The 18,429-nt window shown below is 44.2% G+C and overlaps 1 protein-coding gene across 6 annotated transcripts in view; it reads right to left on the bottom strand.

The window, feature by feature from the left end:
* Positions 1 to 18,429, bottom strand: part of LOC115136823 (BCAS3 microtubule associated cell migration factor-like) — a 362,747-nt gene that overhangs the window by 326,412 nt on the left and 17,906 nt on the right. For all 6 annotated transcript variants that reach the window (XM_029672640.2, XM_029672643.2, XM_029672642.2 and 3 more), the window contains exons 6-7: positions 16,038 to 16,119; positions 9,873 to 9,945 (exon numbers count right to left, since the gene is read on the bottom strand). In XM_029672640.2, the coding sequence (XP_029528500.1) occupies positions 9,873 to 9,945; positions 16,038 to 16,119 (155 nt within the window). The remainder of the gene's footprint in view (positions 1 to 9,872; positions 9,946 to 16,037; positions 16,120 to 18,429) is intronic.

Here is an 18,429-nt window from a genome sequence, read left to right as displayed (position 1 = left end):
ACTAGAGTATTTAGATTTCTTTCATTTCTACAGTACTATAACACATATGGAATCATGTAGTAACCAAAACAAAAGTGTTAAACAAATCAAAATATATTTTTGATTTCAGATTTCTACAAAGTAGCCACCCTTTGCATTGATAACAGCTTTGCACACTCTTGGCATTCTCTCAACCACCTTCATGAGGTGTACCTGATATGTATTTCAATGAACAGGTGTGCCTTGCTAAAAGTTCAAATGTCTTTCCTTCTTAATGCATTTGAGCCAATCAGCTGTGTTGTGACAAGGTAGGGTGGTATACAGAAGATAGCCCTATTTGATAAAAGACCAAGTCCATTGGCAAGAACTTTTAAAGTTTCTTCAAGTGCAGTCGCAAAAATCATCAAGCGCTATTGTAAGGGTTTTCTTCTGGTGAAAGAGAGGCGGACCAAAATGCAGCGTGGTGGTTATTCATGTTTTTAATAAAGACGACTATACATTAACAGACTATACAAAACAAGAAAAGTGAAAACCTAAACAGTCCTATCTGGTGCAAACACAGAGACAGGAACAAAGACACTAAGGACAATCACCCACAAAACAACCAAAGAATATGGCTGCCTAAATATGGTTCCCAATCAGAGACAACGATAAACACCTGCCTCTGATTGAGAACCACTCAAGACAGCCATAGACTTTGCTAGATCACCCCACTAGCTACAATCCCAATACATACCAAAACCCCAAGACAAAACACACCACAATACAAAAACCCCATGCCACACCCTGGCCTGACCCAAACATTAAAAGATAAACACAAAATACTTCGACCAGGGCGTGACAGCTATGATGAAACTGGCTCTCATGAGGACCACCACAGGAAAGGAAGACCCAGAGTTACTTGTGTAACTCTGTGTTGTTGTGTGTCGAATTGCTACGCTTTATTTTGGCCAGGTCGCAGTTGCAAATGAGAACTTGTTCTCAACTAGCCTACCTGGTTAAATAAAGGTGAAATAAAAACTTCTGCTGCAGAGGATAAGTTCATTAGAGTTAAATGCACCTCAGATTGCAGCCCAAATAAATGCTACAGAGTTCAAGTAACAGACACATCTCAACATCAATTGTTCAGAGGAGACTGCGTGAATAGGGCCTTCATGATCTAATTTCTGCAAAGAACCCACTACTAAAGGGCATCAATAAAAAGAAGAGACTTGCTTAGGTCAAGGAACACGAGCAATGGACATTATACTGGTAGAAATCTGTCCTTTGGTCTGATGAATCCAAATTGGAGCGACGCTGTGTCTTTGTGAGACGCAGAGTAAGTGAACGGATGATCTCCGCATGTGTGATTCCCACTGTGAAGCATGGATGAGGCATGATGGTGTGTGGGTGCTTTCCTGTGACACTGTCAGTGATTTATTTAGAATTCAAGGCACACGTAACCAGCATGGCTACCAGAGCATTCTGCAGCGATACGCCATCTCATCTGGTTTGCGCTTAGTGGGACTATCATTTGTTTTTCAACAGGACAATGACCCAACACACCTACAGGCTGTGTAAGGGCTATTTGACCAGGAAGGAGAGCGATAGAGTGCTGCATCAGATGAACTGTCCTCCACAATCACCCAACCTCAACCCAATTGAGATGGTTTGGGATGAGTTGGACCGCAGAATGAAGGAAAAGCAGCCAACAAGTGCTCAGCATATGTGGGAACTCCTTCAAAACTGTTGGAAAAGCATTCCTCATGAAGCTGGTTGAGAGAATGACAAGTGTGCAAAGCTGTCATCAAGTCAAAAGGGTGGCTATAAAATATATTTTGATTTAACACATTTTTGGTTACTACATGATGTGTTATTTCATGGTTTTGATGTCTTCACTATTATTCTACAATGTTTAAATAGTAAAAATAAAGAATAACCTTTGAATGAGTAGGTGTCCAAACTTTTGACTGGTACTGTTCATCTTGCATCTGGGAAATTGTTTGATGTGCACGCCCTACTGGTGAACCACATAGGTAAAAATCCTTGGAGTTGAAGAGCTTAAATGCTTACCAAAACTGACACCTGTCAGTGATCAGATTTTTTGGGGAAAGAAAATCATACAAAAGAAGAGGCCATGTTTTATTTTCTTCGTAACAGAAGAGCCTATTGGAACTGATCTCACAGTGGTGTTTTGAGAAACATGTTACAAATAAAGCCTGGACAAATTGGTAAAACTAATCTTTGGACTGAGATCAGACTGGTGAGGCAGAGTCATAAATTTATAACAGTTATTTCTACACACACGCACATGATAACAATTATTTTATTTTCATAGACATCAAGTGAGGTGGGTGGTACTGGCAGAAAAGAGACACAAATTCTGTCACAATATTCCCAAAGTTTCCTTCTACCCCTCTCTGACCCCCCCCCAACCCACTCCATCTTTCTCATTCCCTCTCTCCCCTGTAGAACCCAACCCTCAACACACAACAAACGCTGGCCACATCAGAGGCAGCTCGGGGGGGTGGGAAAGGGGTCTGTGATTCCGGCACGCCGCGGGCATTAGCGGGAAAGTAATTAGGGTAAAAAGTTCAACCACAGCTCCATGTCTGCAGCACTGCCAGAAATACATTTCCTCCTCATTCAGTACCGTACAAGCATATTGGAAACACATTTCCCCGCCAGTGTGTGTGTGAGAGAGAGAGAACCCTTGCAAAAATCCCTTGGTAAACCGCTAGAGTTTATTGACGTACCAGTGCGTCAATCTAAGTAACATAATTTTAAAAAATCAGCATCACAATCCGTCTGTTTTTTTGCATGGGCTGCGTCTCAATCCACTGCAGCCACCTATTTCACCCTTTCTTGCATCCAAACGGTTTGGCCTAAAAACTAACATGACCATCCTATAGAAAGGGGAGACTCTTGCGAACTGGACGGTGTTCTCAGTTTTGCTCTACGACCCCCAGAAGTGTCACAGGACTTGTCTACAAGTAACCCATACAAATTAATGGAATTATGGAGGAAGTTTGTGTCAAAGACAAGGGGTAAAATAATTCCTGAGTTTTCTTCTATCTCCTAGATATAGAACAGACCTTATTCCTTATGACTGAATTGTTGACCTTTCTTTCCCTTTATTAATATGTTATTCAATGTGTTTCTATGGTGGTAAAGGCCGAATTCAATATTACATCAAAAATATATATTTTTTATATACCTAAAGCGGTCCTAAAACTCAAAATCATAGTCAAACGATCCATGGTATGACCTTCTTAAAACAATTCCATTTGTCAGCTTAGAATAACAATAACAAAAGAGAGCCTAATAATAAAGATTAGATGGACAGGAGTTCAACCTCCTCACCATTACTGACAGCAGTGGAGTGGACATGAATATTTATCATCGAAAACACATGCCTTGTATTTAATGCACTTCTTGTCAGTTCACTATTCGCCAATTTTCTGTCAGAGTTAAGTGGAAACATTTAAAACAAAAAACAGCATCTCGTCAAGTGTGCATTCAGCTTTGACAGCTAAATGCACAGTTGTGTCAAATAGCCTGTAGTCAAATGCTCTAAATATCGTAGCATATCATATTAAAGTTCAAACAATGTACTCATAGCAGACTACCTACGAGGAAGATTCAACAACACGACAGGTCAGCCAGAAAGAGCATTATGAACTCACAGAAAAGACTTTAAAACCAAGGTAATTCAACCTGTACGCATTCTTCATTGTCCAATACACAATATGTTGCCTCAGGGTGTATCTGCCAAGGAGTCCATTTTGTGATAACACATGGAGTTGTTCTTTACTGTCAAGTGTCACATGAGAATTGAATACTACTAAAGATATCACTATAAAATATCACTGCATTATCAACACAAAAATGAACAACTACTCTTTGAATAAACCCTCGTCGGTTACAACACAAATAAAGGTGGGCTACCCGTCCTGCAGCATCTTAAAAAAGAAAATATATATGGAAAACTGCTTTTAAACTCTTCAAAAGGCTTCACTTCAAAGGCTAGGGTCTTCCTATCCTTGGAGACCTCAAGTTATACGAGTGTCCCAGTCTGCACGGAACACACAGAGGACAGGCAGCGCACAGATCTAAGCAGCAGTTAGCTGCACCTGGACTAGACTGTCTCAGAGGAACAGTCGGGAGGGGAAGGAAGACAAGAATCCATGACACAAGGACAAGATGGATGAATCCCAAATGGCAACATATTCCCCATGTAGTGCACTACTTTAGACAAGGGCCAACAGGGCTCAGGTCAAAAGTAGTGTACTATACAAGTAATATGGTAACATTTGAGACATACACTATGAGAGAGGAGACGGTGTGCTAAATAGCATAGCATCCCTAATGTTCATTTCTCACTCACATGCACAAAAACAGCTTCTTGGTGAAGAGAATGTATTGGTAACTAGAGGGTACCTAGTTCAAATCCCAAGTGAGGTACAGTATACTAATGTTTTCTTTATTAGATTAGGTACTTAATCTGGTTTCCAGCCATTCACGGCTTGTCATCCTTAAACACACCAAAACTAATTGGGGTTGGAAATTACTAGTAAGTGATATTGAGAGGAAAAATATGCTACTTCCCCTAAATAGAAATAGGTGGCATATTAATACATAAGGACATAGATTCTAAGTTGCTGAACAACACCTTCAGTATCACAAAACTGATATGCCCTGATTATATTTTCACATTAAATTGGTCATTAACAGAATGTAAAACATACTGTACAAAAGCTGAATGAACGGTGGGCTGAAAATTATGCCTCATGGTGTGTGTAAAAAAAAAATGTTTATACCTTTCACTTCGTACCACTGTGTTTAAACTCACTTCCTATTTGAAGGGGAAAACTAGCGAGGCAGAACATATTTTCATCCGACAGAAAACAGATGAGGAAGTCAAAATAAACGCTTCAAAATAAAGCCAGAGACTGCCCTCCGTTAGCGCTGAGTGAGTGAGTGTGAGATGTGTGTGTAAGTCTAAATGTAAGTGTGTGGGCTAAAATTAAAAAGGAGGTTTAGATGAGATTACAGGCATTCCCGTTTCCACAGATGGCCAGTACAAAAGGTTCTGGAATGATTTCATCAGAACTCTTAAAAATAAGAACACGACATTCCCACCCACAAATTGAAAACAAACAAACGTAGGAAATAAATCAAATGTCCCTGTTAGAGCTTTATTTCTCTCTTAATCAATTCTGTGGTTAGCTGGACCACAAAAGACCACACTGATCATACACACACACATGATCGCTGTGTGTGTGGGGGGGGGTACGTGCGTGCGTATCATGGTGACTAAAAGAACAGCCCAAAATCCTCATGCTGGCTTCAAAAGCATCACTTCTCCAAAATCTGGTGCCTCTTTTAATACAAAGGCTCTGAGATTTACCATTTAATACACTTTAGAGGGATACCTTGCGTTTACCACTGCTAAACCTGTCATGAAAATAGCAATGAAAAGCACAGCTTAGTACCACAATAGGCTTTCATCTAAGTCTCTTTGAAAATGTTTAGTGGAATGAGTGGGGTTTTCCCTGCAATACTGTAATTAATATCAAGGCATTAGGTGACAGGATTATTATTTTTTTTGGTGACAACAGGACTTAGTGGATAAAGCATTAAGATAAGGACAAATTAGGGACATGACATGATCTCTTTTTTAGGATCAATCTTGCTTTGTTGTTGTCGGGTGTCATTTCAAATTACACATAGCTTATATCTTCCTGCATTAGATTAAAAACTGTGTGCTAAATGTGTCTAATGAATAATGAGATATCAAGGACACGACACCGGCCTTGTTGGTGAGGTGTGAAGAGCCTCGACTCAAAGCCGTGAGTTTTAAAGGACAGGTCCGTAGGAGGTTCACAGGGGCCAGCTGGAGGGCCGTGGCCTGGTGCTGAAACCATAATCTCTTGAAAGGCCCAGCACCTAAAACACTGGTAATGATAAATATTGAATTAAATAAATGTAAAAAGGAGGCAAGAAAAACATGCATCCTATCCACCTATACTGGTGCTGACGGTTTCCAGGTCACTACTGGCTACCGTCTGTGGTAGGTAGCCATGGTGACCATTGTCACCCTCGGGGGAGTCTCCATGAGTTCCGAGCCGGCCGGAACCCTCAGAAAATATGAATCCATCCATAGTCTCCATGGTGACAGAACACTTTATTTGTCAAAAATAAATAATAAAATCATGCCCACATCCTCTGTGCATCTGGAGATTTGGGGGTGGGTGTACAGGGTAGGAAGATTGGGGGGTTGTAAATGTCAGGGGCTCTGCTGACAAGAGCCTTTTGCCTGCCCAGACACTTCATCCACAGTTCCCAAACTCAGAGGTTATGTCCCAAATGACATCCTATTCCCTAAAAGTGCAATACTTTTGACCAGAGCCCTATGGGCCCTGGTCAAAAGTAGTGCACTAGTCAGGGAATAGGGTGCCATTTGGGACAGAGCAGTGAGAACAAAAGCAGGCTTCTTCTTCACTGCTGAACTTTTACCCTGGGAGTGTGTGTATGCCCCCACTCCGAAAAACACCCACAAACAGTTAAGATGCCTCCGCCCTCCACCCCCTGCCTCTGTGATTTGCATTCATTGACAAAGAGCAGTCTTAAATGTTCTGAATGTTAATACCAGCGGACCTAATTAAATAATTTATATAATAACAACGACCAGCAGCAGCAGGGGCTGGAAACACAAATCCTTTCCAGACACTATGTGAGGAGAGGAGGAGCAGGAAGACCAGAGCCCAGGGGCGGATACAGTATGGCACACAGGCATTCTTCACTAATTCCCCCACCAACCCAACTGGCACTGGCGCAGTGCGTGAAGGGACACACATGTACTTTGCTGTCAGGAAAATCACTAGATCCATACATTGTTTTGGCTTAACGCATAATCCTTTCCATTGATAAAATGATGTTGAGTGGGTCTGGCTAGAAGCCCACAAATACAAGGATAGGCACACATGCTTTTCCCCCTTTCTGGTTTTCCTTTAATTTGCAAATCTTGTAATCTAAGCCTCGAGCTGACTGAACCAACTTCTAAACCAGCGCTGCTCTCTCGGCCAAGACTCCAATCTGTTTTCCATTTAAGTGTCAAGCCGGCATCCTTTTTGCTGGTTGACAAAAGCTGTTATTTTAAAATGATTATATGCTAAAAATTGAGTGAGGACCTTAGTAAGTTTACGAATGTCCTGAATGGAAAAACTGTTCTGTGGCCATAGGGTAGTCCTCTCTTCTTTTAATGTAGTGTTATTTACCAAACACCTCTGTCGGTCGGGAGTCAGGATGGCCCCAGCCTGGCTGTGCCATTTAGCCAGAGGTCAGGGTTTGGTCTTTTAAGCATCACGCATGTTTTCAGCATTACTGCTGAGCGTCAGTCACCAGGCCAAGCAGCCAAACCCTCCCCGTCTGTAGCTCTCTCTCCGTGTCAGCCAGGACACAGCCAGAGCAGTGGTAGAGGCAGTACAGAGGTAGACGAGGCAGTAGAGAATCGGTGGCAGAGGCAGTAGATGAGGAGGCAGCTTTACTTTGAAGGTGGTCTCCATCAAAGCCCAGCCGAAGACAGACTTCCTTATTTCATTTCCCAGGAAGGAAATATCGAGTTAAATGTTTCGATGTTCTGGAAGAGGAGCAGGGACAAGGGGAGAGGAAAAAGGGAGGTCATGGCAACGTATGGAGAGAACAGACGCCTGGGGTTCTCTCTCTTCACCAGGGGGGCTTTGATGGCTCTTATTACGTAGGACAAATTATAGGCTTTCAAATGTACTTAAGATTTGTACCTTGTAACGTCTGAACGTCACGCAGTACAACTAAGGGCCATAGCCTGTCTTTCCCTTCCCACACATTTTAATAAAGATCGACTCTGGTGACAGAGAAAGGACATTCCATTACCACATGGAAGTTTCACATCTTCTCCTCTCATCTCCTCCTCCTCCTGCTCCTCTAACCTCTACTCCAATCTCCTCCTCCTCCAACCTCTACTCCCATCTCCTCCTCCTCCTCCTGCTCCTCTAACCTCTACTCCCATCTCCTCCTCCTGCTCCTCTAACCTCTACTCCCATCTCCTCCTCCTGCTCCTCTAACCTCTACTCCCATCTCCTCGCTCCTTTTCTGCCTCGCCATGCAGCCAGATTGGCTTATCCAAGTCTGGTAAATTAGCAAGGAAAGTCAACCTAAAAATCACCCAAAATGACTTACTAATGCGCTGCCTTGTGTCAGTTCTTGCAGACCTGATTATTTCTAGTAAAAGATCAAAACAACTATTTGACTTGTTGCTCCCTTGTTAACCAGGCATGTGACATGACTGGAAGGAAGGAAGGATGGGGAAAGGGAACTCATGTTAAGGCGTTGTATGAAATGACAGTCTGATCTACAGTGCCTTGCGAAAGTATTCGGCCCCCTTGAACTTTGCGACCTTTTGCCACATACCAAACATAACGTTTTGCATTGTTGCCAAAAAGTTCAATTTTGGTTTCATCTGACCAGAGCACCTTCTTCCACATGTTTGGTGTGTCTCCCCAGGTGGCTTGTGGCAAACTTTAAACAACACTTTTTATGGATATCTTTAAGAAATGGCTTTCTTCTTGCCACCCTTCCATAAAGGCCAGATTTGTGCAATATACGACTGATTGTTGTCCTATGGACAGAGTCTCCCACCTCAGCTGTAGATCTCTGCAGTTCATCCAGAGTGATCATGGGCCTCTTGGCTGCATCTCTGATCAGTTTTCTCCTTGTATGTGCTGAAAGTTTAGAGGGACGGCCAGGTCTTGGTAGATTTGCAGTGGTCTGATACTCCTTCCATTTCAATATTATCGCTTGCACAGTGCTCCTTGGGATGTTTAAAGCTTGGGAAATATTTTTGTATCCAAATCCGGCTTTAAACTTCTTCACAACAGTATCTCGGACCTGCCTGGTGTGTTCCTTGTTCTTCATGATGCTCTCTGCGCTTTTAACGGACCTCTGAGACTATCACAGTGCAGGTGCATTTATACGGAGACTTGATTACATACAGGTGGATTGTATTTATCATCATTAGTCATTTAGGTCAACATTGGATCATTCAGAGATCCTCACTGAACTTCTGGAGAGAGTTTGCTGCACTGAAAGTAAAGGGGCTGAATAATTTTGCACGCCCAATTTTTCAGTTTTTGATTTGTTAAAAAAGTTTGAAATATCCAATAAATGTCGTTCCACTTCATGATTGTGTCCCACTTGTTGTTGATTCTTCACAAAAAAATACAGTTTTATATCTTTATGTTTGAAGCCTGAAATGTGGCAAAAGGTCGCAAAGTTCAAGGGGGCCGAATACTTTCGCAAGGCACTGTACATATAGCGCACTACTAAATAGGGTGTCATTGCAGACGTGGTCCGAGTATGCAAGTGACGTTGACATGTTGTGCAATCTGGTGCCACTGTGGGTCTGTCTGAGTGACCAATCAGTGAGATGGAGGCCAGAGAAATAGAACGACTAGACCAGAAATGAGTCCATCATCATACATATACTAACTTCTGAGACGCTCGAAAACTGGGGGCGCCCAATAAAATAAAACTATGCTTGGTCGCCAACTGACGCACATCACTCCTACTAGTGGTCATGGTTACCAGCAGCCATGGTTAGCACATGTGGAAACTGGATTACAAGTGTGTGTGGCGTAGTTCAACTTTGACCCAACCAGAGAAAGGCTTTAGAGCTAATGGACTGTAACTCTAATGATGTCATCAGGAAAAATCAACTCTTTCAACATGGGAAAGACTTGGGCTTGTACATAGAATCACATTATCGGATCTCTAGGGGCTTGTACTGTAGAAAGCACAGTTTGTGGATTCAGTCAGATACCACCCTCCTAAGCATATCTCCCAGCGATGTCATGAGAAATGTGTACTGTACTCACCCCGAGGACCCGGTACTCTTGCACACCCCCAGGAGAGGCCTTTTGTCCGCAAAACTATCAATCATCAGCGGACCTAGAAGAAGAAGAAGAAAAAGAAGAAAAAGAAAAAGGGGGAGAAAAAGAAGAAGAAAAAGAAGGGGGAGAAGAAGGGGGAGAAGAAGAAAAAGAAGGGGGAGAAGAAGAAGAAGGAGAAGAAGAAGAAGGAGAAGAAGAAGGAGAAGAAGGAGAAGAAAGGGGAGAAGAAAGGGGAGAAGAAAGGGGAGAAGAAAGGGGAGAAGAAGAAGAAAGGGGAGAAGGAGAAGGAAAAAAGGGAGAGGTGAAGGAGAGAGAGAGAGAAGATGATGAGGGACTGACAGAGAGCAGTGATCATTCATCATTAGGGGGCCTTATGCATGTGAGACAGGCCTGTTGTGTAGTGTGCCCAGTCCAGCCGGCCAGAGCCACCCACTCCACTTAACTAGCACTCCTGTAGCAGGATGCGTGTTGATTACATTACTACAGCAGCTCTGTAATCAAATGATACCCCCTAAAAAATTCTGAAGAGATGGACTCCCGAGTGGCGCAGTGGTCTAAGGCCACTAGAGATCCTGGTTCGAGTCCAGGCTATGTCATAGCCGGCTGCGAAAAGGGAGAGCCATGGGACGGTGCACAATTGGCCCAGCGTTGTCCGGGTTAGGGGAGGGTTTGGCCGGCAGGGATGTCCTTTTTTATTTTTTTTATTTCACCTTTATTTAACCAGGTAGGCAAGTTGAGAACAAGTTCTACAATTGCGACCTGGCCAAGATAAAGCAAAGCAGTTCGACAGATACAACAACACAGAGTTACACATGGAGTAAAACAAACATACAGTCAATAATACAGTATAAACAAGTCTATATACGATGTGAGCAAATGAGGTGAGAAGGGAGGTAAAGGCAAAAAAGGCCATGGTGGCAAAGTAAATACAATATAGCAAGTAAAACACTGGAATGGTAGTTTTGCAATGGAAGACTGTGCAAAGTAGAAATAAAAATAATGGGGTGCAAAGGAGCAAAATTAATTAATTAATTAAATACAGTTGGGAAAGAGGTAGTTGTTTGGGCTAAATTATAGGTGGGCTGTGTACAGGTGCAGTAATCTGTGAGCTGCTCTGACAGTTGGTGCTTAAAGCTAGTGAGGGAGATAAGTGTTTCCAGTTTCAGAGATTTTTGTAGTTCGTTCCAGTCATTGGCAGCAGAGAACTGGAAAGAGAGGCGGCCAAAGAAAGAATTGGTTTTGGGGGTGACTAGAGAGATAAACCTGCTGGAGCGTGTGCTACAGGTGGGAGATGCTATGGTGACCAGCGAGCTGAGATAAGGGGGGACGTTACCTAGCAGGGTCTTGTAGATGACATGGAGCCAGTGGGTTTGGCGACGAGTATGAAGCGAGGGCCAGCCAACGAGAGTGTACAGGTCGCAATGGTGGGTAGTATATGGGGCTCTGGTGACAAAACGGATTGCACTGTGATAGACTGCATCCAATTTGTTGAGTAGGGTATTGGAGGCTATTTTGTAAATGACATCGCCAAAGTCGAGGATTGGTAGGATGGTCAGTTTTACACGGGTATGTTTGGCAGCATGAGCGAAGGATGCTTTGTTGCGAAATAGGAAGCCAATTCTAGATTTAACTTTGGATTGGAGATGTTTGATATGGGTCTTGAAGGAGAGTTTACAGTCTAACCAGACACCTAAGTATTTGTAGTCGTCCACGTATTCAGAGTCAGAGCCGTCCAGAGTAGTGATGTTGGACAGGCGGGTAGGTGCAGGTAGCGATCGGTTGAAGAGTATGCATTTAGTTTGACTTGCATTTAAGAGCAATTGGAGGCCACGGAAGGAGAGTTGTATGGCATTGAAGCTTGCCTGGAGGCTTGTTAACACAGTGTCCAAAGAAGGGCCGGAAGTATACAGAATGGTGTCGTCTGCGTAGAGGTGGATCAGAGACTCACCAGCAGCAAGAGCAACCTCATTGATGTATACAGAGAAGAGAGTCGGTCCAAGAATTGAACCATGTGGCACCCCCATAGAGACTGCCAGAGGTCCGGACAGCAGACCCTCCGATTTGACACACTGAACTCTATCAGAGAAGTAGTTGGTGAACCAGGCGAGGCAATCATTTGAGAAACCAAGGCTGTCGAGTCTGCCGATGAGGATGTGGTGATTGACAGAGTCGAAAGCCTTGGCCAGATCAATGAATACGGCTGCACAGTAATGTTTCTTATCGATTAAGGTTAAGATATAGTTTAGGACCTTGAGCGTGGCTGAGGTGCACCCATGACCAGCTCTGAAACCAGATTGCATAGCAGAGAAGGTATGGTGAGATTTCGAAATGGTCGGTAATCTGTTTGTTGACTTGGCTTTCGAAGACCTTAGAAAGGCATGGTAGGATAGATATAGGTCTGTAGCAGTTTGGGTCAAGAGTGTCCCCCCCTTTGAAGAGGGGGATGATCTCAGCTGCTTTCCAATCTTTGGGAATCTCAGACGACACGAAAGAGAGGTTGAACAGGCTAGTAATAGGGGTGGCAACAATTTCGGCAGATAATTTTAGAAAGAAAGGGTCCAGATTGTCTAGCCCGGCTGATTTGTAGGGGTCCAGATTTTGCAGCTCTTTCAGAACATCAGCTGAACGGATTTGGGAGAAGGAGAAATGGGGAAGGCTTGGGCGAGTTGCTGTTGACCGGGGTAGGAGTAGCCAGGTGGAAAGCATGGCCAGCCGTAGAAAAATGCTTATTGAAATTCTCAATTATGGTGGATTTATCAGTGGTGACAGTGTTTCCTATCTTCAGTGCAGTGGGCAGCTGGGAGGAGGTGTTCTTATTCTCCATGGACTTTACAGTGTCCCAGAACTTTTTTGAGTTAGTGTTGCAGGAAGCAAATTTCTGCTTGAAAAAGCTAGCCTTGGCTTTTCTAACTGCCTGTGTATAATGGTTTCTAGCTTCCCTGAACAGCTGCATATCACGGGGGCTGTTCGATGCTAATGCAGAACGCCATAGGATGTTTTTGTGTTGGTTAAGGGCAGTCAGGTCTGGGGAGAACCAAGGGCTATATCTGTTCCTGGTTCTAAATTTCTTGAATGGGGCATGTTTATTTAAGATGGTTAGGAAGGCAAGTCCTTGTCCCATCACACTCTAGCGACTCCTGTGGCGGGCCAGGCGCATGCATGCTAACGCGGTTGCCAGGTGTGTGGTGTTTCCTCCGACACATTGGTGCTGCTGGCTTCCGGGTGAAGTGGGCATTGTGTCAAGAAGCAGTGCGGCTTGGCTGGGTTGTGTGTCGGAGGACGCATGGCTTTCGACCTTCATCTCTCCCAAGTCCGTACGGTAGTTGGACACCACAAAATTTGGGATAAAAAGGGGTAAAAAAAATATAAATAAAAATTACACAAAATTCTGAAGAGGAAAAGGTGACAATATATAAAATAGAACATTACAGAAGTTGGACCGTCTCATTCTTGGCAACTTGGAGAGGACTCATCCCTGCTGACCACAGAATAATGCCCAGGTTAACATGAAGAGTTATGGGGATCAAATAGATTAACAAACCAGCATGCAAGACATTAAGAAGAAAGGAGAGGAGGGAGACGGAGGAACAGAAACAGCACTGCGCAACGTGCTGAACTCAAACTATATTTCCTCTCCGTATGGAGGGGAGGATAGAGCGAGATAGATTGACAGAGAACCCCTTCAAAGCTGAGTAGGGTTCTTTTGTCTGCCTCTGTTTAATTCTTTGGGTTTGGGGCGAAATTACAGTATGGTAAAAGCCCAGTGGGCATTTAGTTTCTTTCCCATAGGGCTCTGATCAAAGTAGTGCACTATGTAGGGAATAGGGTGCCATTTTCCCCTAATTGTCCCATTCCTAAAGATGGCGAGGGAGGGATGTGGTGTGTGTGCGTGCGTGCGTGCGTGCGTGTGTAGTGGGGGTCCAGATTGAAGAAGCTGTTAGGCCTGTGGAGGGGAGTAATTTAGCCCTGACAGTAATCAGTGTGAGTTCCTGTGGTGTGACCGTGCCGTGTGGGAGAGCCAATGTGCCGTCCTCAAACCCCTAACACTCCCAAACACAGCCTTTCTTCTGCACTCATATTTCTGTCATCAAACATCACAACGGGTCACCATATTGAGCTGTAGGCAAATATGATTTCCCCAAAAGACCAAAGGGTTTCATTTGAACAATGCATTTAGGAAAATAAACAGTTTCTGTAAATACAGTCAGGGGGAAATGATCTAAGATTCCATCATGACTAGTGTTGACTATGCTTTGATTATGAGTAGACTGTAATTTCAGAGATATAATATAGCTCCATTTCAAACTCGACATTTGTATGTTTGACTGTTGAGTGTGGGTTTATCTCATTTATAGAGGAAGGCAAGTCTGTACTGAAGCAAACATGTTTGCTGTTATAAATGATATAATTTCCAGAGCCATTTCAGTAATTAGTCCCTTTACATGAAGCCTGGGCCTCTGGGTCATCGGAGTTCAGGTCCAACACAATACTATTACTACATCCATTCTACTGTTCAACAGACCAACAGAAGGCTCATACTGTACATATTAGGATGACTTGTCATCAATGCTCATCTATTGTACTGTGAATCCCTTTGGTAGGCGTATATATGGCCTATACCAGGAGACGGAAGAAAAGAGCATAGGTTACAAACTCTGGGATGCTGGACAGATAAACGGATCGCTCTCTTCGGAAAAACACCACTTCCTCCTCTATTCCAGGAAGGGGCCTTTTGACTTATTTGAACCGACACCTATTTTCAGGACTTTCCAAACCCGCCCACCCAGGATCCCGACTGAAACAATTGGTCTTTTAACAGCTGCCACAGAGCAACAGTGTTTGCGCCGGCTGCGTCTAACAGATTGCAATCAGTGTCTCTCGCTCTCTCCCCCCGCTACTCTGGTAGTACAATTCATTTTTATTTTAGCAGTCAGAGAATCGTTCCCCTCATGTGTTGGGTATCTGCTGCTTCTTATTACTGTTGGTGGCTTTCATCCCTGTCCAGGGCCCTTTCAATGCTGTCATTGTGCATTGTTGAAATCTGCCAAAGGACCGGAACACAGAGCGAGAACAAAAAGCTGATTTTCTCACCAGAACGCCACATGCTAGCGTTTTGTGCTTTTCACTTAATTTCTGAATTATACCTGCAGTGACAGCAAATTCAAACTTCATGCCTAGAGAATAACTAATTGGCAGAACAAGGGAAATCCAATTGTATATGGGTTTAAGAGGATGTGAATGCTTACGGCCTTATATTAGATACAACGGTGTGTCTGAGAGGGTGGTCCATAGGAAACCATGAGGTGATATGTCCCCTCTGCTTTCCATTGAAGTCTCTGATTGAACATGATTAGATCAGAACCTTGGACATGTTTTTCCCTGGCCTGCTTCTCTTCCATACCTAACCTTTAGAAATGCTATTACCCCTGTAATACAATGGAGCCAATGAGTCACTTGAGAGAGGGAGAGATATAAATGGTGGGGGGGGGCTCACCAGAGCTCTGTCACTTCATTCTGAGCCAGTGGGGGCCAGGCCAACAGTATGATTGAGGCCAGGACTGCCTTTAATATTAGGATAGGAACAGGAAGAGAGGGGACGCTGGCATGGGGCTTCTGACTATTAACAAACAGGTAGTCTTTAATTAACCCATGACATATCACAGCAAACACACACCACATCCTCAAACGACAAATTGTGCCACACTTAACTTCGTTTCAAGAGCGGTCCTTGAGCACTGGCGAGAACTGATTTGAGCTATAAGTGATTTAATTTTTTCGGGGGAGGAGAGGCCGTGTTGAAAACCCACATCAGAGGAATAACAAGACCAATGTGCTTCAAAAACGCATACATTTAACTGCAGAGCGTTTTTTCTTCCACTTTGCAGATTGGGTGGATACATATTGACTGAAGTGGACAGAGAGGAGGTTCATGTGGCATGACAAGCTGAAAACAGCCAAGCTTTTCTACTGATTTCTAGAACGAAAGCATCTTGAGGACCTGAGTCCCTGGGAACAATCGCTTACAATGTGCATCACACTCAGATGGTCTGATGTGAACGCGTAGAACGACAGAAATACAAGACTGGGAAACGTTATGGTAGAAGTAAAAGGTGAAAAATGGTAAAGGTAGGCAGGTTGATAGATACTCACTGATATGGGGCGCTGGCAGGATGTGGGCAGCTCTCACAGGTCCGTGGCGCACAGAGAAAAGCTCCTGGGCCTCCCCACCCAGCTACAACAGAGAGGGGGAAAAAAGAGAGTAGAGAAAGTTCAACAACAATGTAAGAACAAGTAAATGTAACAAGTCAAAAGTAGTGTCACCAGTGAAAAGTCAAAGGCTTTGAGACTATTTTACAGTGGCTGGCCAGCTTTCTCTCGCCGTCTTTCTGACATGAACGCTCAGTCTAATACCACTCTCATTTACTCTCATTTCTTATAAATAAAGGAAAGGAAATGTAACAAATGTATTTAAAAGAGGACATTGTTGTTTTACGGTTGTTGCGGTGTAGTTCCGTCAAAAACACTTGGCCAAGCAAACACCAGCTGAACAGAGGGAATAGAGCTAGGCAGGGGGACAAGCTCACCTATACAATGCTAGGGTAGACATTTCATATAAAACCATTAACATTTTGCCATAGTCAACAGGGCTGGAGTTGTTCTTTCTGATGATAATAAACTCCATGCATTCGGTGAGGTGACCGCTAGTTCTTTACGAGGCTGCGCCGATAATCAATACGGCCATACTTCTGATTAAGCCTCAGCGTAATGATAAGAATTATCAACGCTACACAACCAAACTTAAAGCTCCGGTTTGGATGGAGGCTAAAGGGCTAAGAAGTCGGCAGCAGGGCAAAGTCAAAAGACAATGTGGGGGCCCCTAGCTGGAACAAAGAGAGATTTGTTCACACTGGGAAAAAATAAAAAATCTATTCCAACTGCGTGGAAAGGGGCTTGTCGAGGAGGAAGGGGGCCCTAGAGGGAGATTGGGGGGGTGGCCTAGAGGGAGAGGAAGGGGAGCACTAAAGGGAGTGGAGGAGGGGCTGGTGGTTGAAGTGCCAACCAAAACGTAGTGAAAGCTACCAACAAAGGTCCCCAAAGCATTCCGATGCAAACGAGCGCTGCGGTGTCGCCTGGCTGGCAAGACCAGCAGTCTGATAACCAGACAGCTCAGCTAATTGGTTTCAAAAGCGCTATGACTGATGCCAAAAATACTTTTAAAATGCTTTGAACAGAACTGAAATCAAACATAGCCTACATACAGTATCTGAAGTAAAGAATAACAGGATAGCAGCTGGATAGTGTTCAGGAAATAGTGTTCCCACATTGACATGTTGAACATGGCCGCCACACCTGTTGTTCACCCAGCGTGTACTGAGTAGGCCTATATCCCCTGTCATTCTGAGAAGCTGCAGTATCTATAGCTATAGAGGTTATTGTAGGTTGCTTCCTGTCTTTACTGTTGTATCAGATGCAATGAGAACTGTTCATGGAATTAAAGTGGTAGCTGTGCCCCTGTTCGAGGCTCCAGAAATGCTAGGTCATCCCCTGCATTAGGCCCCAGAGAGAGGCTTGGATAGTCAGGTCAGAACCCGTAGGTGGTCCGTGGTGGCTGTGCCCCTGTTCGAGGCTCCAGAGAGAGGCTTGGATAGTCAGGTCAGAACCCGTAGGTGGTCCGTGGTGGCTGTGCCCCTGTTCGAGGCTCCAGAGAGAGGCTTGGATAGTCAGGTCAGAACCCGTAGGTGGTCCGTGGTGGCTCTGCCCCTGTTCGCGGCTCCAGAGAGAGGCTTGGATAGTCAGGTCAGAACCCGTAGGTGGTCCGTGGTGGCTGTGCCCCTGTTCGAGGCTCCAGAGAGAGGCTTGGATAGTCAGGTCAGAACCCGTAGGTGGTCCGTGGTGGCTGTGCCCCTGTTCGAGGCTCCAGAGAGAGGCCTGGATAGTCAGGTCAGAACCCGTAGGTGGTCCGTGGTGGCTGTGCCCCTGTTCGAGGCCCCAGAGAGAGGCTTGGATAGTCAGGTCAGAACCCGTAGGTGGTCCGTGGTGGCTCTGACGCCTGTAATGGTGCATTGTTTTAAGCTCTAAGCTCCACTTTTGTGATGTTTTTTGTGTTAAATTACAGCGAAACGTGCATTATCACATTACTGTCACCATAATCCACGTGTCTTAAGTAGATAAGCACATCCGAGGATGAATGCTCTTTTGCGCAATTAGTAACCTCTTTTCAAAGTGGTGGATCAGGCCATTGTTTTTATTAAAAGTGCAGCTCGGTCCAGTGGCATTAAACTAGAGCATCATAAACCACTTGCAGGTTAAAGGAGCACAGAGAGAGGGAATAAGTGGGACTATGGTGGGAGGATGGAGGATGGGTGGGATTCCTACAGCAAATGGAGTTGGAGAATAATGGAATTTGCTGGATTGTGTGTGGTGGGTGGGCGGGGGGTTAGGATAATGACAATATGGTGGATATTGTGCATTACCCCACAGCTCATCCTTGCTTTACATGGCTCTGTGTGACAAGACAGCCAGCCAGGCATCAACAACATCA

Source organism: Oncorhynchus nerka, linkage group LG11 (assembly GCF_034236695.1).
Source record: "Oncorhynchus nerka isolate Pitt River linkage group LG11, Oner_Uvic_2.0, whole genome shotgun sequence".
In the NCBI taxonomy this organism is placed as follows: domain Eukaryota; kingdom Metazoa; phylum Chordata; class Actinopteri; order Salmoniformes; family Salmonidae; genus Oncorhynchus; species Oncorhynchus nerka.
This window is presented reverse-complemented; position numbering and strand designations above follow the sequence as displayed.